The sequence below is a fragment of the Hipposideros armiger genome, unplaced genomic scaffold (genome assembly GCF_001890085.2).
Source record: "Hipposideros armiger isolate ML-2016 unplaced genomic scaffold, ASM189008v1 scaffold_369, whole genome shotgun sequence".
NCBI lineage: Eukaryota > Metazoa > Chordata > Mammalia > Chiroptera > Hipposideridae > Hipposideros > Hipposideros armiger.
Window position 1 is genome coordinate 329104 of NW_017731719.1, and position 21716 is coordinate 350819.

Below are 21716 nucleotides of genomic sequence, written 5' to 3' on the forward strand. Positions count from 1 at the left end.
CTGTAGAGGGCAGCATCACTGGCCCATGTGGGATCCGAACTGGGGTCCCGCTGCTCAGAGTTCACGCTCCCAAGCCAACTCTTAACCAACAAGCCACTCGGCCGGCTCTCTATTGTATCTTTATTTCATTCATTTCTCCTCTTTAGTGCTGGGCGTATTTTGGGTTTTTAAAGTTTTATTTTTTGGGACTAATTTAAGTTGAATGTTTTGACTCGATTTTCAGCCTTCTAAGGCATTCAAAGCTATGATTTTTTTTTGTTTGTTTGTTAAGGTCACTTTAACAGAATTGTACAAGTTTTGATAAATAATAGTTTTGGGATATTTGTAATTTGTCATTAAGATTTTTTATTAACTATTGAGAAATGTGTTTTAAAATAACGTAAAGGTTTTCCTAGTTACCTTTTACTATTGATTTCTGATTAAATTTCAATTGTGATTGAAGAATGGGATTTTGACATATATATTTTTTATTCAAGACTTTATGACTCATTATGGAGAATTTTCTTACATATTTCATGAGTACTTGAAAACAGGATTCTAAATGATAGGCATGGGTTCTGTATGTGTCCATTGCATCAAGCTTGTTAATTGGGTTATTTAAAGACTCCCTGATTTTTGGATTATCAGTTATTAGAGAAGCTATTTAACCCCCCTACCCCCCAGGATTATCGATGTTACACTTGTCATTCTAGCCATTTTTTACTTTAAAAACATAGTCACGAAATATGTAGTCAAATAGAAATTTTGAATTGTCTTCCTGGAAAATTGAACTTTTAAAAAATCATTAAGTACATACAACCTTTACCCCAATATTGCTTTTGTTTCCCCTTGTATCTGTCTTGTTTATATTAATATTCTATACCTGCTTTCTTAAAGCTATTTTCCCACTTTCCACTTTTTAAAAATGTTAATGTTTCTGTGTCTGTGTTTTAGGGGTATGTCCTATAAACAATATAGCTAGATTGTATCACTTAAATTTGTTTTTATCATCTGTTAACTGGTAAATTTAGTTCATTTACATTTATTGTGATTAGTGACATACCTGGCTTCATTACCAACTCATTTGGTGCTTTCTATTTTCCTGAAAGCTTTTTCTTTTTTCTTTTTTTTAAAATTGGGGAACAGTGTGTTTTTCCAGGATGCATCAGCTTCAGGTCGAGTAGTTGTTTCAATCTAGTTGTGGAGGGCGCAGCTCAGTGGCCCATGTGGGGATAGAACTGGCAACCTTGGTTTTATGAGCACTGCGCTTTAACCACCTGAGCTAACCGGCCGACCCCTGAAAGCTTTTCCTATCCTTTTCAGTTTAGTCCAGTTTTTTTCTCTGCTTAGTTTTAAAAGTTATACTCCTGCCCTCTTTAAGAGGACGGCACAGACAGAAGGGAGCTGCTGCCTCTTTCAAAACCGATGTCAACGCAGGGCCAAAAGCCCCAACGCCAGGCAATGCAGAAAAACCTCCACACCCGCACAGGAAAACCTGCCTGTCACTCACTCTGCGGCAGCTCACCCACTGCAGAAGAGCGCCCCTCACAGGAACGAGTTTCACACTGCCATCAAGCTCCCTTGACCTGTCAGCCTTGAAGCTGCAGGATCACACTGCACATGTCAGGCAGCTCTGTGACATGACGTGGCCAGGGCCAAGATTGCAACCCGTGTCAGGTCTGATTCAGAGCAGGCAGACTTCCCCTGGCTCCTGCTGTTCGCTCTGGATACTGCCACTTCAGTGGGATCATCTAAACCAGGGGTCAGCAAACTGCGGCTCGCAAGCCACATGCAGCTCTTTGGGTATGTTCTGTCTCAAAAGTTTGCGGACCCCTGGAAGAGCCAATCCTGTCCCTCACAACAATTTAAAAATTATTCAAGAGCCATAAATATATTTTTACATAATCACCATTATGTGAATAATATCCTTAAAAAATTTTATAAATGAAACTATGATGGTTTTGTTTTCATTTTAATTTTACTTCAGAGCCACATGTACATACCCAAAAAGCCTCATGTGGCTCGTGAGCTGCAGTTTGCTGACCCTTGGCGGCTCTTCTGTCTCAAAAGTTTGCCAACTCCTGGTCTAAACCATCATAAACTTGCCCCCAGCTAAAAAATAGGAATTCCATATGCTTCGCACTCACTTTAGTGCTGAACTTGATTTTGTGGTATCTAAAGATCAGATTCTCAGCTTCCTACCAAGTAAAACAGGGATCTTACACTGCTTCAACTCATATCACATCCCACCTCTCCTGTCGTTATGGCTCAGTCCTTCAATTCTGCCAGAGTTAACTTCCCCAAATTGGACACTATTATGAGTATTTTATTCAAGGTTTCATATTAACTCTCAAAGTTACAAGACTTCTTACACCTCAGACCTCCCTTCTGGGATTCCTCACCTTCCTTTAGTGAGAGCAGGTTCATAGTAAAGTGTTTTTTGTCTGACAAGAACTTATACTTGATCGTAAATGCTATTTAATGACAGATAATTTTAAAGATGACATTTACTTCACCTCTTTGAATTTATTTGTCTTCTGGCTTTTGTTGTTGAGAAGCTGTCAGTCTAATTATTTCCTTATCTTTTCTCATCTGCCCTTTCTCTTTGATATTCATCAATTTCACTGCAATTGATGTGAGGATTGGTTTTTAATCTGTCTGCTTGAACTGTCTTTTCCTTCCCAAACCTGAGACCTCAGCTCTTTCAGCTCGTCTGGAGAATCATCAGCCTCCGTAAATACGGCTGCTCCCCACTCTTCTCTCATCTTGGACCTATGAAAACGTTTTCATTTCCCATCTCTTTTGAGCTCTTTCCTATTTCCCATCATTTTCTTTACTATATAATGGGGAAATTTATTCCTTTTGTCTCCTAATTTACTAATATTCTCTTTGGCTTTCATTAATCTTCAATTTAGTGCCCCGAGTTTTAAATTTCAATGATTAAATTTTTCCTATCTGCAAGTTATTTGCCTTTTTTGGAAACCTTGTTCATTTTTTGATCCCATCTTTCATTTGATTAAAATAGAATCATTTAAAATTCTTGGGAAAGGCTGCTAATACTTTGTTTCTACTGACCCTCATTCATATTTCCATGTGTGCTGCACATTTGGGATTGGATTGGAATGGAGTTCGTTTTTATATGCCTGTGAGACCCAGGGTTATGGGTATGTTCATCCAGGAATAATCTGTTTACATCTGCCAGGCACCATCATGCTAGGGGTGACTCAAATTAACTGGCTTGTCGTTTTCTGGACCACAGAGGTAGTTTAAACATGAATTCCAGACCCAGGTGGCATCTCTCACCTGGTACCCAGGCTGAGACAGACTCCTAGTAGTCTTCTAGCCTCCTTTTGCCAGTCTGCTTTCACTGCAGGGAACTCTTGGTTCCAATGCACCAGCTTGCCAGTAGCCTAACATTGTCTACTGTTAAGGTTGAAGACTAGAGAAATGTCACAAGGGCAGTGAAAACTTTAAGTGGAATGATAGTAAAGTTTGGGCGCAACTGCAGGCACAAGGCAGGTGTGTGTCTGGCAGAGAGCATGCTCAACGTCGTGCGGCTGCAGGAATGTCAGCCTCTTTCGGACAGCGCCCTCCTCCCAAAAGCCCAGAACTGCTTACTGCAGAAATGGGTTTGTCTTCAGCACCTGCAGGCAAAGGACTGGGGGGGCGAAGGGAAACTGCTGTGAAGAAAGGTGTAAAAGGTTATAGTAATCAAGGTGATCTGGGATGGATTTAAAGTGCCACACTGGGATGTGTCGGTTCATACATTGCTCTGAATTATATTTTTAAAAGTTTGGAGTAGTGGGAGATATTTTATACCTAGAAAACACAATGTAGTTAGCCTAATGAATTGAAGTTCACTTCTCCAAGTATTGTTGAAGATCAAGTGTAATTTCTTCTTGGACCAATTTATCCCCAGAGCCCATGGGCAGCATGTCGTCCATGGAGGTCAACATCGACATGCTGGAACAGATGGACCTGATGGACGTATCTGACCAGGAGGCCCTCGATGTCTTTTTGAATTCAGGTGGAGAAGAGAACGCTGTGCTGTCCCCTGTCGCAGGTAGGTGACAAACTTGTATGAACTTCCTACTTGTTAACCTTATTTCCCTGCAGAGGGAAGACACTCTAATCATGTACAGGTCGCTAAGCCCCCCAGTTCACTTGTTCTGCGCAGCCACGTTTCCATACCTGAGCCTGGTCTCGGTAGTGGGCAGATGAAACACTGGCTGTCCGGTCACCTATCTGTCAAGATCGTAAGTGCTCTGCCCAAGTACCTTCCAAAAACAGGAGGTTTTCCTAATTTGTGTTTTACCTCCTCCTGTCTTGTAATTTGAGTTGGGTTTTGTGATTAGAATTTGTGGCCCACACACCTTGTGCTGGTCTGAGCGTGCATTTGTCTTCTTTAAACTATTTATTTCATCTCTGCTGCGGGCAAGGCTGAGGTGTGTGGTCAGCATTTAGCTTTATTTTAAACATTAGTTGCACCCCGCTGGACACTTCCATTGCGTTTAATGCCTCCTCACATTTTTACAATCATTTGGCAAGTGTTTATGGAGGCTCCAGACCTATACGGGCTCAACTGATTGTAAATTTCAGAGCAGACCTTCTTATGTAGACATGATTACAAAATAAACATTCACGTTTTTCCACACAGGCGGCTAAACAGAATCCTCCAGGGGCACTGTGTCCCACTCGAGACAGTGTCGCCATAACATAGCTTCCACGTTCTCTAAAGTCAGCCCCTCAGAGCTTTTGTCAGTTTGTGCTGTCTTCAACTTCTCGGTCCTTTTCTCTCAGCAAATCCATGAGAACAGTGTTGTCCCCGGGAGGCCAGGCCTGTCTGGATGAGGCTGGGACCCCAGCATTCGGGAGGACTGCTGGCCCCTTTCCCAGAGTCAAGCAGAAGTTTAGAATCAGTGACTCCATCATTTGTGTATAATTTTGATTCCTTTAAGAACTTACTTCCCATGAAATTGGAGAAACGCTAAAAGATCAAGGGTTTTTCTCTTAGCATTGATTTCTTGAATACTTCAAAAGGATATGAAGAAGCCTAGATCATAAAGGTTACTTGGCATGCTCCTCAAAGAAATGCAGTACATGCCCTGGGGCTTCAGCACAGCACTTCACAAGATGGTGCAGGAAGCTTCAGGAGCTTTCCGTTTGTCACAGGTGGCAGGTCTGCTCGGGGCCTCAGCCTCACCTAGCTTACTGCCTTCTGGGGCCAGTTCCAGCACTGTCATCGGCAGCCTAGTTCTGCAGGCCCCAGCTCACTGGAACAAGAAACTTATACCCTTTTTATTTATGCGAGTTCAGACCACCATCTTCAGTGGCAATTCTGAATTGCAACACTTTTATCAAAGGTTTTGTTCTATGTTGTTGCAGGGCCTGAATCAAGTATTGGTCAGAATGAAATTACTCTTCAGGTTCCAAATCCCTCTGAATTACGAGCCAAGTCTCCTTCCGTATCCTCTGCCTGCACTGACCCAGCCACCCAGGACCCCAGTGAAGGTGGGGGGTCCCCCATTGTTCAGTCTGACGAGGAAGGAGTTGAGGTGGACACTGCTCTCGCCACTTTACACACAGACGACAGTGATTCCTAAACCTGGGCACGCCCGTTTTCTGACCACCTCTGAAGGCAGACCCAGCTGTGTGCAGAATCCCACTGTGAAGGCAGGTGGTTTGACGGAGGCTCTTGATTTTCACACAATTGCCAATAATTTGTGAGAAACTGAAATAACAGCTAACAATAAAAGTTTGAGGACTTTAAACTGAGTGAGTCCATGGCCAGTCTGTACGGAAAGGTTCTAAATACACACATCCTTCAGGCCTGAGTGCAGGAAGGGTGCCTCGTGTCCACCGGCTCAGTACAGAACGAGAAAAGCCCTTCAGACAGAAAATCCTGCTTCCTCCAAAATCTAACTGTAGTTAAACTCAGCTCTCACACAGCTCAGGTTTTCATCTGATTCATGATAAACTATTACCTAACCCCTACTAGTGTTAACACTAGAACAACATCTGGGCCCAGAGGAAGAGAAATAAACTAATAAGCCAGATCACTGAACCATTCTCACTCCTGACAAGACACTGGTCCCAGAGATGGGTCTTCCCCATCACCACTCCTCACAGCCCAGTACCTGGCGAGCAATGAGACCATCTGCTTAGACCGATGGGCACTGTAGCCTGAGCAAAGCCCTGGCACCCGGCAAAGGGATGGCCGCAGCCTGCTGTCCCAGTGCCGCACCATGGGGACGTGCCACTAGCTGGTCCCCACTGGGCCACAGAAAACAAGAGGCAAACAGCAGCCGTTTGGTTTTGCTCAAAGGGGCTTCAAACCACCAGCAGCAGATGCAAAGTGAGCAAGATCAAAACGTGTTGTCTGTGCCACTTCCTGGCTGAGGAGATGCTCAGCCCTCTGCCCATTTATCAGAAAAGAGTTCATTTCATTCACTCATCTTCCAAAAGACAGACAAATGTCCAAAAAAAGTTTGTTTTTATTATTAAACCTTGTAGTACAAACCTGAAAAGTAAACAAAAAACTGGCAATAAACAACATGAAGTCTTCCCTCCCAAGGGAGGAGTGCAGAGCAGCGCTAATAAATTAAATGTCAAACTGTAAGCCATAGGCAGAAGTTCACTGTCAAAAAGAGGGAAAGTACACAGCAAGGCCATAAAAACCGGACAACCACATTGGAAAACACTTGACTCTGTTTATGTAATTGTTAAATATTCCAAAACAGTTCAGTCTTCTGCAACAACAACCAACAAAGTGGATCACAGGACGCTCCTGACAGTCCCACTGGCAAGCTCAGTGCAATATGGGTAGCTACGGGATCGATGAATCCAATTATGAAACAAAGAACAGCTTGTGAAAACAGTTTCCCTTTTTTATTCCACACATACTGTACACACAACCGGAGAAGGGCAACAGCTACTCCATTATTATTTTGTTGTTGTTCAGTGATGTAAGCAGCACTTATAAATGTTACAAGAAAAACCCTGTAAGCATCCAATCCAACCGATGAAGAAACTGAAATGTAAGGCTTTTCTTCATCTTGTCTTCTCACCCCCCTCCCCACCCCCCACCAAGAAAAAGGCTCAAGTATTTAAAACAATTTACAGGCGTATGTACAAAAGGATGGGATTCATTTTTTTTTCATTTTTTTTTCTTTTTGTTACAACATGAAGAGAAAAAATAGACAAGATGAGCGCAAATGCATTTTCACATTCAAAAAGAACTGCAGACCTCCTAGTGGCTCTAAATGATCATAAACGAAACAAATTTAAAAAGAAGGATTAATGCTGACTTGTGAAGGTGTGAAACAACAAGCAGTGAGATGAAGATGGAATGTTAGAAAGATTGCACGTCTATGACAAAGAAGCACTTACGGCTTCAATCACTTTTTTTTTTTCCTTAAGGATGCTATTGAAGGGTTTTTTGATAAAGTAGCCAACAGCACCAAAAAATAACAGAATGGATTTCCTAATGAAATCAGGCACAGGTTTCCCGCACGTGACCCCTCCAAGGCAGGCAGTCTTTTTCTTCTCTCGCTTTTCTTTTTTCTTTAAACAGATGCATAGTGATGTGCTGGTAAAGAGAACCTAGTCACGCAAATCTCCTCATTTTGCCCATGGTTAGGAAACAACGTCCGCCTTCAGCTGCCATAACCGCCCAAAGAAACAAAATGGGGGTTCTCCGGTTTTAAAAAATTACAAACTCATCTTGCACATGACAGAAGAATAGACAGCCAAAGTAAAGCCATTTCTTTTCAAGTTTCTTTGTGTGTGTGTGTGTGTGTGTGTGTGTGTGTGTGTGTGTGTGTGTGACTCCTATCCCTTTTCCTCTCTAGAAAAATCTGCTCACATGACTGATGGTTTTAAAATTTGTTCTCCAAACTTCACCGTCTTCAAAAATGGGTTAAAAAGCCTTTTTTCCCCCAACAGTTACAAAAAAAAAAAAAAATCAAACAAAAAGGCTTTTGTCAGCCACAGGGGCGATACAAATTAATACAGCCCCTCAAGGGTTTTAAAACAGTGAATATACGGCAGTTTCAAAAATCTGACTGCAGTATCTAGGTATTCTAAGTACAAAAAAAAGTTCAACAGTTTAATGCTAAAACAAAATTAGTTCTCTAAAACCAGAAGAAAATCTTCTTTAGAGCTAGTGCAAAGACAGCTTGTATCCTACAGCAAGTACTCCAAACTAGAATGTAATAATTACAAAAAAATAGATCTCGATTGAGCACGGTGTTGGCAGCTTCACGATGCACTCGAAGCACTTCGGGACGACATGGAGGACGAAAGCCGGGAGGGCGGCACGTCCACTGTTGCTCTCTTGCGGGGCCCCCTTTTTGGTGTAGGTTTACCGAGACAGTTCTCAATGCTGCCGTTCTTACCAGATACCTTGCCACAGATCTGATTGACCAGACTGATAATCTGTTCCTGTTGCGGGATGAAAGGAAGACACAGAATTAACACCAAAACAGCGCTGTCCCCAGAGCCACCCAGGGGAACCTTGAGCTGAGCTTGGCAGGCTGCCAGGCACCCTCCTCAGACCATATCAAACCAGAGCTCTCAGCGCTGCCCGAGGAGCATCACCCAAGGAGTGTCTGCCAGGAAAGCCGGAGGGGCTTTGCAAGACTCCCGCAGCCTGCGATTCCGACACGCAGTGGCTCAGAGGACGGGTCAGACCACGTCCCCTGACTGGACATGGCAGGTAAGAATGCCTTCCTCCTCAGGGAGACACCAGCATGGTGCGGGGTGAGATGCACGGAACGCCTGCCTCGTCATAGCCACCTAACCTCCCTCTACTTCCTTGTCCTAAGGTCAAGGGAGCCTGATAGCCTGGTGGCTGCGAGGTTTAGACAAATATGCTAAAGCCCCAAAATGGTACACCAAGTCCTATCAGCACACAGTAGGTAGCTAAGAGCTGCATTCCGATGGGGATCTGTGCCTTTACCTGGGGTACACAAATGCCCTCACCACATAGCCAGGTGAACACACCTGAGACACACGGAGAGACACGCCTGCAGGCTGACCACCTGGACCCCCCCGGTGGGTGACCCCTACCATCTCGGGGTTTAAAGAGGTTAGCCGGCTGCCACCCCGGGTCCCCAGCTAGGAAGGGCTGAGCTAGGCTCAGTTCCCCACCTCGGGTCCTCTCACTTGCTCTCTCTGGACGGTGACAAGTGCCCGAGCTGCTGTTTTACTGGCTGCCCTGACATTCCAGTGCCTGTTTCACCTGCTTCTCTAGTAATATTTCCATTGTCCCTCTCCTCCGTGAAGGGGAGATGGCAAACGAAACACGCGTTCTTATAATTCACTTAAGAGAACCATTTATCTGTTGCTGATCAAGAATATGTTTATAACTCAATCATCCAGTTTTAAAAGACACCACAGGAAACAGTATCAAAATGGCAGCACGTAGCCGACCTACGTCATGCAACCTGCCCTGGGCGGTAAGTCCAGGGCCTGCTCTCTGACCTTCTGGAAACAGAGCCACTGAGGCACTCCTCATATCCAAGTGAAAGGTGTCTGAAAAGAAAGCTGAAGGCGCCCTGGGAAGGGGATAGCTGTACATTTGTAACCAACCAATCTGTCTGGCCATTTAGAACATTTACAATAAACATGCTAATAAGGGACAAATATTAATAGATGCGCTTCTCTAAAACCCAGCTACATGTGTGACTAAAGCCACCTCAGCACACTGCAGTCAGAGGACATTCCGCCTGCATCCGCGACCCAAGGGCCTGGACGTGGGGGATTTGTCTGCTGGGCACTCGGGGGCTCAGAACGAGAGCTGGTGGTACTCGCAAAGCTATTTCTGAAATCCAACCCAGAGCTAGAAATTCCCCTATTAAAAAAAAGCACAGTTCAAATCGGGACAGACTTGCAGATTTTCATTTACTAAAATAAACCCAGCCACTGGCAGAGTAGGCGGCTTCTAAATACCTTGTTCTTTTCCTTACTCATCACCACAGATGACTAAGCTGCAGACTGACAGACCCTACATATGCGAATCTTTTCCCAGGATTTTGGTCCCATCAAAACACCTATTGCTACAAAATGGGCTGGAGGTGGAAACGAATCCCCATTTTGTAGAGCTTCGAAATCACCCTGGAGAGGCCCCGGCTGCCGCCGGCTACCACCGGCTGCCACCGGCTGCCGCGCTCTGCCAGTTACCAGAGAACGGTTCTTACACTGCGGGGTTATTTTTAACCGTGTTCTGACATTTCCTGTGAAAGCCAAGAAGCAGGGAGGGCAAAGCGGTTACTGCCTTCGCTGAACATGCTCTTAAAGATGTGGAGATCCATTTTTCAGCTTTCCGGTCTTATAATTTAGCCACAGGCTTATATCAAGTCAGACACGGTCGAAGTCGCTCCCCCACCCCCGGTGCCCTGTCCCCTCCTGGGTCCCGCCTGGGCACCCGGCCCTGCTCGGGGCTCAGATGTGTGATGGCCAGATTCGGTCACCTTCCACAGGCCCAGGCTCTGTGGGTCTCGGGGTGGGGGAGGAGCAGGAAGGCTTGGGGCGGGGCCCATGGCCACACGGGGTTGGGCCCCGCATGCAGCGATGGGGACCACCCTCCAGAAGGAGCGGGCGAAGGGGGCCCAGGGGAAGGGCCCCAGGATGCCATGGGTGCAGCAGTGGGCAGGCCAGGATGGGTGACATGGTCCCCATGGCAATCTGAGACGTAAGCCCCAAGAAGGGCTCTGGTCAGTCAAGAAGTGAAAGGTGCCCTCTGAGGGCAGGGCCGTGTATTCCAGGAAGCTGCCAGTTTATATCTGCAGAGGCGATTGCAGCAACTTGGAAACACTTAGAATAAACTGCTAGGGGACAGTGACAGAGTCACATGCTCACACTTGTAGAGGACAGCCCCGATACAAGGACTTCTGCGATCCCCTCAGCTGAGGAAGCACACCTATGGCGGGGGTGGGGGGTGGCTGGGGGGAGGCCCTAATCTAATGGACTGTAGAGACCAACGAGCTGGCAGGGAGGGGCTTCAGAGGGAGCCTGAGGCCAGCTGGGGGTCTCAGTAAAGACACGCGTGAAGCACAGGAACTAGGGAAGGAATGGAGGGCAAGCCCCATCGGAGACCAGGTGGAGGCTCCGTAAACGGCAGAAGCACTGGCAGTGGTGAGAAATGGCCGGGCCTGGGGTTTACTTAGAAGGTGGAATCAACAGGGTTTACAGAATGAGAGGCAACATGAGAGAGAGAGAGAGGGGCTCCATATTTTAGCTGAGGGCCCTTGGGTGAGGACAGAACTGGATGATGCAATTCCCTGCCGGGTGTGGAGCCTGGGGAGTCTCAGAGCCTCTCCCCGGCCGCCTCGGTCTCATGGGCCAAAACCCTGGCCCTGCCTGGCTTAGCAAGTGGCCCGCAGGCCGCCGGAAGCCTGTGTTGCATGCTCCGAAGTTCTCGACTTGAGACTTGATAACGAATTCCTGACAAGATCAAAGCTGCCTTTTCCATAAAAGGAGATGGAAGGCGCCTATTCTGCCAAAGCGCCGCGATGCCATCACACGCCCCACTGCCCCAGCCCCACCACGGTTACAATGGTCGTTTTATGCATGAGGACACGGGTGCAATGTGCAGAATCCCAGCCACCCGTGGCGTGGGGCTCTAGGTCAGACCAAAAGCTCATACTGATCCACATTTTCTGAGCAGAAATTCCCTTCCGAGCCCTGTTAACTGCACACCCCAGGGAAGTGACACCCCCACACGCAGAAGTACATAGATGTGGTCAGCTGTTAGGCGAGGGACTCATTCATTTACGCCTCAGGCTCCATGGACGACAGTCAGGAAAGCTGCTCTGGCCCTGTCTCCGGGACACAGAATTGGGCCCTCTGAGAACACAGACCGGAGAGGCTTGTTTTGAGGCCCTGGAAGCAGGAGGGAAGGGGGGAGAAGGCCCTCATCCTCCCTGCGGATCAGCGCTGGAACTGGTCACCTCCGGTTTGGGTCTGTCCTGTGACATGGCACAGGCAATCCCCTGTCCCTTCTGGACCTGAGCCATGGCCACAGGTAACAGCGCAGTGCCCCATTTCCTTAGCAGCCTAGCCAGACAGTGTGGCCCTGGTGGCCAGGAATGCTGACGGACGCTGGGGGGGACAGGAAGAGGCTGCGGCCCCGCCAAGCGCCAGGGAGGAGGTGTGGACAGGGCTCCCTGGCAAACAGCTACGGTGAACACGCCGAACACCGGAAAGAAACCCAGTGTGTACAAGGGAAATATCCAGTTTCAGTTCCTGGGTTTCTCCAGGCCTCCCCTCCGGGAACACAGAGCTCCTCTCCCATAAGCCAGGCTCTGTCTGGCCAGAAGTGGCCAGAGCTATGCAGGCTGCGCTCAGTCTATGCCGGGCCCAGCTTGCCCTAGCTGGGTGATGACAGAGGCTCAGGAGTCCCTACAGGAAACGAGGCAGGTGATACGGGCCATCCCCTGCAGGGGCCCTGGCTGCCTGGCCTCGGGGCACTGACCTCATCGTAGCGGTACATCAGCTTCAGTCCTCGGCAGGACTTCTGCTTCTCCACGTGGCGCAGGGCACACTCCAGGCAGAACACGACGTTTTCATTCTCCTGCACGACCTACAAGGAAGAAGCACTCCTGAGGCTCGGAAGGGGATCGAAACACTGCTGTGTGGGGAGGGGCAATCGAAAGAGTGGAGAGAGTTCCCAGGGATCAATCACGGACAGTCTGTCCCTGACATCTATCGTCCAAGCTAAGGAGCGTCCATGACTCAAACACACCAGAAATTGATGAATAAAAAAGAAAAAATCATCTGGAACAAGGTCTTCAACTAAGAAACGAATAACTATCTCCAAGTGCACCAAAGGGTGGCCTCGAGTCCCCTCCAGATTTCTGCTGTTCGCTCCTGTGTGACAGGTTCTAAGCGCCATTAGAAGATGGGATGAAGTAGTGACGCTTGTTTATAAGCTCTCACGTTCTAAGAGCTTCTGAGACTTTTTCTTCAAAAACTCCCCTGGCACAAGAGGTATCAGAAAGGATCAGGCGCACAGCACATACCCAGGACATCCTAATGGCCCAGTCAATCCAGCCAGTTCTATGGAAGGTGTGCCCACACACCACTGGGGGTGGGATGGGGTGGGGGGGGCGCAGGTCCAATGCCTGTCCAAACTCACCCAAAACTCTACCCATCACACTGCTTGATCCTCTGCAACCCAGACAGGCCCCTCCTGCCAGCCCCCACTGAAACCTTCAGCTGCGGTGTGAATGCACCCGGGCGCCCTCAAGACCACACGGAGCGTGTGCGGGCAGCGTGGGGACTGGCCTGACCTACCAGACACAGAGCACGGGCAGATCTGGGCCGAAGGGCAGGGAGAAAGAACGGCTGCCTGCTTTGTGGGGGTTCTCATCCCCGACCCCAACTTCAAGTCCTGTTCATATGATGTAATTTAAAGGGGGGGGGAGGGGCACGGGGGAAATGCTGCCTTAAGTCACAAAAGGTTCACAGGCCTTTTCATAAAGATTTAGAGAATCCAGGATTCCTGACTTCAGTGTTTCTAAGCGAAGATGAGAACACAAACTGTAGGAGTGAGGAAATGACACTTATTGGCAGAAACACATCACCTTTTACAGACACTTGGGGCTAGGGACAGGAATGGACAAAAATATGAAACAGTCAACAAAACTGCACACACTTATTAGGAATGTAAGCAATGAAAATTGTAACTAACTACAACCTCAATTTTTACCTATGGATGTAGGATATGTGCTTTAAGAAATAACATTCAGGCTGATAAGAAATGCCGGGTGACAACTCTCAAGGTACAACTTCCTGAAGGACAGCTTAAAAACAAGCCCACATGCTGCCGTCCTCAACGCTCATGGGAACAGACCACTGCCACACTCGGAGGTCACGACAGCGGCTTTCATCCTCACGGGAAATAACACGATTGTTCCTTCTCACGGGAATGATTCCCTTCCGGCACAAGACCAAGACGGATGGACACACCTAATCTCTTCTTAAAAGGACACCAGTCAGATTGAGTCAGGGCTTCAACACATGATTTTTTGGGGGAGGGGGAGGGGGATACAAGGACATTATTCTTCAGCCTTCTCATCCCTTTTCATCTCAGGTAATCCAACCTTGAGAGACACACAAAGGAAATGGACTTTGGTGTTCCAGATACCAGCCTGAATAACTTTCTTTTTTTTTCATTTAACTGTAAACTTCCCCCCCCCCTTCTTCTGCTTCATTTCTAGGTCTTACAATTTTAGGTACTAATTCTAAAAATATATCCACTTTATAAAATGCATTACAATTAAAAAAAGAGGAATGGACACAGAAGCACTCAGCATTTATGAATGTTTACAAAGCTGTTTAAGGTCCATAGAAATGCTTACGACTTTTGTTTTAAAAAAGCATGGTTCTTGATTATATATTTTTATAATATATATCTGGGAAAAGAAGACTAGATATAAGAAAACACATAAAATGGGCCGTGTGGTTGTTATGGACTAAGTTATATCCTCCACGCCCCCCCCCNAATATATATCTGGGAAAAGAAGACTAGATATAAGAAAACACATAAAATGGGCCGTGTGGTTGTTATGGACTAAGTTATATCCTCCACGCCCCCCCCCCGCCCCCCCCCCGCCCCCACTTCCCCCAATTCATAGGCTGAAGTCCTAACCCCAGGACCTCAGAATGTGACTGTATTTGGAGACGGGCCTTTAAAGAGATTAAGGTAAAATGAAGTCGTATGGGTGGGGTCCAGTCCAATATGACTTGTGTCCTTACAAGAAGAAGAGATGAAGACATACACACAGGGAAGACACAGGGAGAAGACAGCCATCCAGAAGCCAGAGAGCCTCAGGAACCAACCCTACAAGCACCTTCCAGCCTGTCCCACTGTGGGGACACAGATGTTGCTGGGTAAGCCACCCAGCCTGTGGGACTTGTTACGGCAGCCTGAGCAGCGTAATGCAGCTGTTTCTCCCCATTCTTTCAGGTTTCTGACCCCTCAGATGTTACAAGGGCACCTCATTCAACCAGGGGCATGATCCCTGTTTGCAGGGCAGCTGGGTGGGTGCCGGGCACACAGGTGAGGCAGCATGACAGTCACGCAGGGCGTGACCAGGAGGCCAGAGAGTCAGATCTAGTCGCGCTCGCTCTGTGCTTCGGTGGCTGCGTGGGCCTCACGCAGTCACGTGTGGGGCACTGGTGCCATGCCGGTACGGGGCAGGCACTTACTATCTAAGCTGCTCCTTCTGGAGGAAGAATCCACACGGGCGGGGAGCAGGCACGAGCACTGGAGGCCGCGAGTGCCAAGCTGAGGCCTCTGGCGGTGGGGGCGCCCTGAGTGGGAGCTGGGGCACCCAGATCTGTGTCAGCTCAGCCATCCAGAGGGAGGCGAGAGACGGGCTGAAAAGCAGAGGCGAGCGCTACACCAGCCCGGCTATCCCCTCAACCAGGGTCCTCCCGAGCCCTCTGGCCTGAGACGGGGCGAGATAGTAAGTGTGTCCGTGATCACACCAAGGCTAAGCCTGGCTGGGACAGAGAGAGAGCCTCTCGGGGCGCTGTGGGGGCAAACCCGAAAAAACCCAAAAGGAGGAAGGCTGGGCGGACGGCGCCGGCAGGCGGAGAGGCGGCTCAGGGAGGCCAGAGAACAGAGCCTGGAGGCCTGAGGCGACTCTGACCAGAGGCTGGGGGTCTGGAGAAGGAGGGGGGAGGAACGCAGCTGAGGAGGAACACTGGTTTTAACTAAAAACAGACTGTAGAGTCCTCCGGGGCCATGAGCTTGGTCACGTAGCTGAATGGAAACGGGGAAGGAGCCAAGGACAGACACGGGGCCCCACTTCTCCGGGGCAGCAGAGTGGGGATTGGGAGGCACTGTCCGCGGACATGTAGCTGCAGGCGAGAACGCAGACCCCACGGGAGTGGGATGGACAGAGCAGAGCCCACCCCACACTCGTGTCCGCACTGGGTCTGGGTGACCTGGGCGCTGTGGACGAGGCGCCTGACCTCTGGAGGTCAGGGACCCGGCCCAGGTCTGCAGCCGGTCCAAGGACGGGCCTCACCACAGGCCTCCTGGCGCAGAAAGCCCCCCTCCGCCGGGCAGGCCGCGGGCTGGGTGCACACGAGGCGGGAGCCAGGAGGGCGGGGAGGTTCCCAGGCTCACCATGGACAGGTAGCACAAGTGCTGGCAGATCTGACACCGCCTCTCCGAGGTCTCCAGCTGCAGCCATTTTCGAGGCTTTTTCTTCCCATCCGCCACGGCGCTGCTGCTGTCGTGGCTGCCGTAGCGGGCAGAGGAGTGGAGGCCAGCCTCAAATAGCTGCCTCCGCTGCCGCAGCTCCGTATCCCTGTCCAGACACAACAGAAGCGCCGGGGCGTAAGGAGGCTAGGTGGGGGCCTGGCTGGTCTCCTCGCCACCAGAGGAAACACGCGGCACGCACCCCAGCCGGCTGCCCCCCAATCTGAGTGCGCCCTCCTGTCAGGGGAGTGCCGGTGACACGTACACGCTCGGGAATTCCCAAGACCCGTGTTCTTTAGTCAAAAGGTCAGACAACCGCCCCCCGGCTTCCAAAGCTATTCTGATAACTGGGCTCTGCCTACAGTAAACACAGGCGAGACACAGCAGGGCGCGTGGGTAACCCCTCAGAGCTACGGAAGGGGTGCCCTGCCCTTCATTCCGAGCCAAGAATGGATGGAACAAACTATTTGCCGGTATCGTCATCAAAGGCTCGACAGACACGAGTGGAAATCCGTGTGCTGTCCTTCAGCACTACCGGGTCTCTCCCCTGGAAGGGAGAGAGGACGAGGCTACATGGTGGGAAAAGAGAAGAGGGTTACACAGGAAGCCAAGCAAACAGTCACACGCCTCCGCGATCTCTGCCCTGATCTGCTTCACCCTGGGGAGAGCTCCTTCGATGGCTGCGGGATGAAAGCCGGGGAAGGGCCTCGGACTCAGGGGTCAGCTGGCCACATGCAGGCGCCAGGTGTGCGGCAGGTAGCAGATGGGAGTTGCTCAGCGGTGTCTCAGACACACGGCACCAGCGGGTTGGCAAGAAAACCTAGTAGGGGGGGCCTCTCCATAACCGCGCCAACCTCTGGAAATGAGGCCTCGGCCGCCATGTCCTCCCTGGCAACGTGCTGCTAGGATCAGAGCCCACCTCCCAGTTATTCCCACAGAGGACAGTAGCCTTTTGCATCAGCGCATCAGGAAATTCTGACTCCAAACATCAAACACGAAAACAGAAGGGAAAATTTAAATAAAAAAAATAAAACCATACCCAGAAAGTCTTCGCCCATCTGGCCAAGCACCAGGTGGACCCTGCCATCCTGAGTGCACGCACCCCCACACCCCGCTGAGCCCCAGAAGGGCCTGGCACCCCAGCCTCGGTCCTGGGGTTTTCGGAAGCCAAGGACTGTGTTACCTGAGCTCATCCAGAAGGGCCGAGATGGTACTGAGAGTGGGGCCGTTCTCCTTTTTCGCTTCCGCTTGTGCAATCTGGTAGAGTAACTTCTCCATGGAAAATGGCTTAGCTATATGGCGACGCTTCATTTCCTGAAAGAGGCAGCCACATCCCTTTAGGGTACATTTTCATTACTAGGCAGCTGTCAAGGTCTTTCTTTATTGGGCAGGGGATGCTATCAGAATTTTCAAATTTTAAGTTTCATTTGGTTTCAAAGCAATTGAACATCACACAGTGATCTTGTGAGAGAAGGCACCAGACAACAGAAGCATTGCTGTATGCTGCCAGCCACAGGGCAGGAGTCACAACTTGCAAAGGGGTGGAGACTTTCTGCCCATTGTAGGTGTTTACCTTAAACACCTTCAGCACAGGCCTCGCCATGTTACAGCGGGCCCAGCAATGGGACTCGAAATCGTCCCTGACACAAATAAACCGCTAACAATGCTCCTTCCCTAGAAACTCCTCTTGGTCGCCTCTTAGAGGTGTCAGAAGCACTTTCTGAAATTGACCATATCTGAAAACAGAGAGGAAGGCACAGGGACGTGTGCGCGTGTGCGTCCACGCCACGGGCGGTGCCGGAGCTTGTCTGCCTACCTTGGCCGTCTCGAAGCCCATACTTGTCCACTGGGTGGTGGCAAAGTGCACGGTCTCCGAGACGCTGTAGCCGCAGCACACTTTGGACACAAAGGATCCTGGGAAGCAGACGACGAACTGGCCGCTCTGCTGCACGGTCCTGTGCACCTTGATCCCCTCTCTGCACAGCACCTCTGGGGAGATCTGCGGAGATAGGCCAGGGGTGAGATCCACTCCCTGATGCTGCACTCTCGGCCACTCTCCTGACAGCTGTCGGGCCCCCACTGCTCCTGGGGCCCCTTCTGTGAAAGCCCTGAGAACCAGCCTCCCTCCCAGCAGCTGTGTGAATATGCACACCTGCCCTCCAGGTGGGCCATGAGGACTTAAAGAAGGTGGTGCCATGAGAAGACAGGTTAGGTTTGGTTTTGAAGGTTGTTTTTCCTTTAAAAACAAAGATACCTAAAATAACAAGAAGGAGTATCTAAACTGATAATCGGCCCATGTGAGAAGCGTCACCCAGCTGTATGACAGCCCTTCACACTACACTGGAACCCTCCTTGTCCCCATCCAGCACTGCCAGGGGTAGAAATGCGATCAATTCCCACTGCTGGCCTGTGTCCAGAGTCAGGCAGAGCCACAGGGTACAGGCGGGGGGCCTTTGGACGTGCACCCACAGAGGGGCTGGGCTGCAGGTCAGCTTCTCTGAGCCAGGTTGGAGGGCCCAGCAGAGACATAAGACCCAGGTAGGGGTGAGCAGTGGCCAGAGAAGCCGTGAGCTCAAGTGTCAGAACACATCTCAGGGCTAAAAAGACTCCCAGGAACTCGAAAGCCCTGACTTGCTGGAAATGGGCTCAGAAGAATTTGTGTTCACCTTTGTAAGGTCAAGCATTTCTGATCCACGGCCCCGTCACCCAGGTGCCCAGTTGGTGGGAACGGCAGCACCAACAGACCCCAGAGCACCCACCCAAGCTCAGGACCCAGCCTCCCCACGGATCCCAGTCTTCATGCATGAATGAAGCAAGCCCTGAAACAAATTCAAAGGCCACATGTGCAAGAGCCCGACATCCTATGCAATCTGAGGAAAACACTGGTTCAGTTTGGTTTCCATAAAAGAGGGATGAATCCCTTGAGGATTTTGCATTGTGCTCTCTGCCTCTGAAAGGCCCGGCAGCCAAGAGGGTGACTGAGTAACACAGCTCTGCGCACCCCCCCCACCCCCGTGCCTGCGTCCCGGGCCCCGGCGCCACGCGGGAGCTGTACCATGACGTTGCTCTCCAGCATCTGCAGCCCTGGGGTTCCGTTGGCTTGCAGCAGCGTGTGGACCACGTCCTCGAGCTTGTGCTCCTCCTCAGCAGGAATGCAATACCTGGGTTGCGAGGAAACAAGGCGGAAGCAGGTCTGATAAGGACTCTGCCTGGAACACGTGCTGGGCCCATCCTTCATCCTCCCTCAGAAAGGAGCAAACACGGGCCCGGAGAGCGGCTGTGGGTGCAGGAGAGGCGACATTGAAACGCAGGAGAGGGACCCGGTCCTGGGATCGACGAGGTGCCCTGGCTGGGCGACAGCGCCATGTTCCCAGGGCCGCGCCCACCCCCCTCCCAGGGCAGCGCGGCTGCTACCACCCAACAGCCAAACCGCACACTCGTTTTTATGCAGATCTGACCTATGCTGAGCCAAAAAGCCTTCAAACCAAAACCAGATGTTTAAACCCCCGATAAATCAGATCCAGACACATCTGCAGACTCAATTAGCCTCTCCTGAGTGCTCCAAAGGTGCGTCTTCTCACTGGGCTGGCATTTGACACTTTCTGTAACAGGAGGCACCGCAGCACTACGCCGTCCCCTCGGCCCGCCAGCCCGGGCCACCTCGGGAGGGCCTAGCCCAGATCTGCCTCCCTTGTCCCACAGAGATGAGAATTGGTGAGACGGGGAAAAGCAAGAGAACCCCTCAACTCTCCAAATACGGAGCAAGTCGGGAAAGGAGTCCAGACTGCCCACACACTGCCCCGTGGCCAGCACTCAGGCTCACACTGAGGCGGCTGTAACATGGGAGCACGGCACACCCAAGGGACCCAGGCTCTGCTCCACCGAGGCAGCTGCGTGTGCCAGAAGCCAACCAGCCCGTTATCAGCTGGCAAAACACACAGGACAACCAACGCACCCAGGCCTGCATCAGGCAAACTGAGTGACCGAGGGGGGCCATGAAGCGAGCGAAGCCCAGGACAGCGCAGGCCCCTCTGGCTGGAGCTGAGGAGCCAACGGGGAAGACGGGAGGGGGAAGAGGCTCAGGAGGTAGGCAGACCTTAACCGGCAGAAGAATCTGGAAGCCCTCACTGTAATCACGGGGAATGGAGGGATTATCACTGGTGGCCCCAGAGGACACACTTGCCACCTACGACATGTGAGATCCTGGTGCCAGGCTGTCAGCGTGCACATGGCAGGTGCTGAGGTCCCCTCAAGGCCCTCCTTTCTGCCTCTCTGCCCAGGGTGTCAACAGGCTGCAGCGGGACATATGCAGAGTGGACTCGTGGGCAAGGGGACCTCAGAGCACAACCCGCCCTCCACTCGCAGTGTGCGTCCTGACAGCACCTCAGGCTGCCAGAACACATGAAGCCGTGACGACCAGTGACAATAAGAGCGGGCCAGTAGCTCTGGTGGGGGTTGCGCCGCTGCACCTCTCCAGTCACGCGCCACAGCCCGCCCCGCCCTGCGGCCAGTGCCAAACTTGCCCCGCCCGAGCAGCCCAGCGGGCAGGCTGGGCCGCCTCGCTCAGCTGAGCTAAGGTGTCTGTGATGAAACCCTCCGCTCCGAGGCCAAACTCTGGTTTCAGCAGCCGCACTGAAGTGGTTCTTTTACTGCTTATGTTATTGCAATGCCAACATATGCTGTTACTGATTTGTGATTTAAATCCAGGGTTTCTAACCTAAATCACATGTTTTAAGAAAAACCGCAACCATGATGTTCTCTGATCACATCCCAGCCTCCTCTTTATTACCCATCAGTGAGAGGCAGGGATTAGTCCTCGGAAAGCCAGACGCCCATCCATTTCTCTGCCGCTAACCCAACCGTTATTTCACCTCATCACCCCGCTGGCCGTGCGTCCTGTCACACCACTTTCAGATGAAAAAAACCAAGGCTCTAGGGGTTTTCAGGTGTCCTGGCTCAGGTCACAGGCCAGGTGGGACGCCATAAACCCCAGACCAGGCCCGGCACTGCCCACAAAAGCTTCTCCACAGGGAACAGCACGGAGGGCACAGTGGCTCCTGGCAGGGGAGACCGCACTCTCTCTCCATGACATCCAAGCAGCCACTAGTGCCCTGAATGAGAGCCATCTAGCTGTCCTCCCCCAGCCGTGCGGTCTGCATGCACTCGGCCCTGTCCCTCTAGGCCTCCACAGCCGGCAGCCACTCCCAGGGCGCTGAAGGCCACCTCCCCACCCCCGCACACGGGCCCCCATCAGTCCTGCAGGTCCTGCCCGCTCCCGCACCAGCCACCACTCGCGTGATGTGGCCAGAAAGGAGGGGCGTCGTAACGAGGAGACGGCTGCAGACCCGGGCTCCTGGGAGCGAGAACGTTAGTTCTAAGACTTTGTTTATTTTAATAAAGAACGCCTAATCTCCCCATTAGGACAATAAACACAGTTAGTGTGGGATGAATGTGATGCCGGTAGACTGTCAGACGACAAGACATCTGATTATTTGCAGTAATTTCCCATCTGCCACTGTAA

At 50.7% G+C, this 21716-nt stretch overlaps 2 protein-coding genes across 4 annotated transcripts in view; one reads left to right on the plus strand and one right to left on the minus strand.

The window, feature by feature from the left end:
* The window catches only part of DTNBP1 (dystrobrevin binding protein 1), a 155008-nt gene extending 149258 nt beyond the window's left edge, over positions 1 to 5750 (plus strand). The window contains exons 9-10 of the mRNA XM_019662181.1: positions 3899 to 4042; positions 5365 to 5750. Of these exons, the coding sequence (XP_019517726.1) occupies positions 3899 to 4042; positions 5365 to 5582 (362 nt within the window). The 3' untranslated portion in view covers positions 5583 to 5750. The remainder of the gene's footprint in view (positions 1 to 3898; positions 4043 to 5364) is intronic.
* Positions 5751 to 6459: 709 nt separating this feature from the next.
* Positions 6460 to 21716, minus strand: part of JARID2 (jumonji and AT-rich interaction domain containing 2) — a 270564-nt gene continuing 255307 nt past the window's right edge. For all 3 annotated transcript variants that reach the window (XM_019662178.1, XM_019662180.1, XM_019662179.1), the window contains 6 exons: positions 19251 to 19356; positions 18012 to 18194; positions 17379 to 17509; positions 16121 to 16304; positions 12455 to 12562; positions 6460 to 8421 (listed from right to left, as the gene is read on the minus strand). In XM_019662178.1, coding sequence (XP_019517723.1) covers positions 8239 to 8421; positions 12455 to 12562; positions 16121 to 16304; positions 17379 to 17509; positions 18012 to 18194; positions 19251 to 19356 — 895 coding nt within the window. In that variant the 3' untranslated portion in view covers positions 6460 to 8238. The remainder of the gene's footprint in view (positions 8422 to 12454; positions 12563 to 16120; positions 16305 to 17378; positions 17510 to 18011; positions 18195 to 19250; positions 19357 to 21716) is intronic.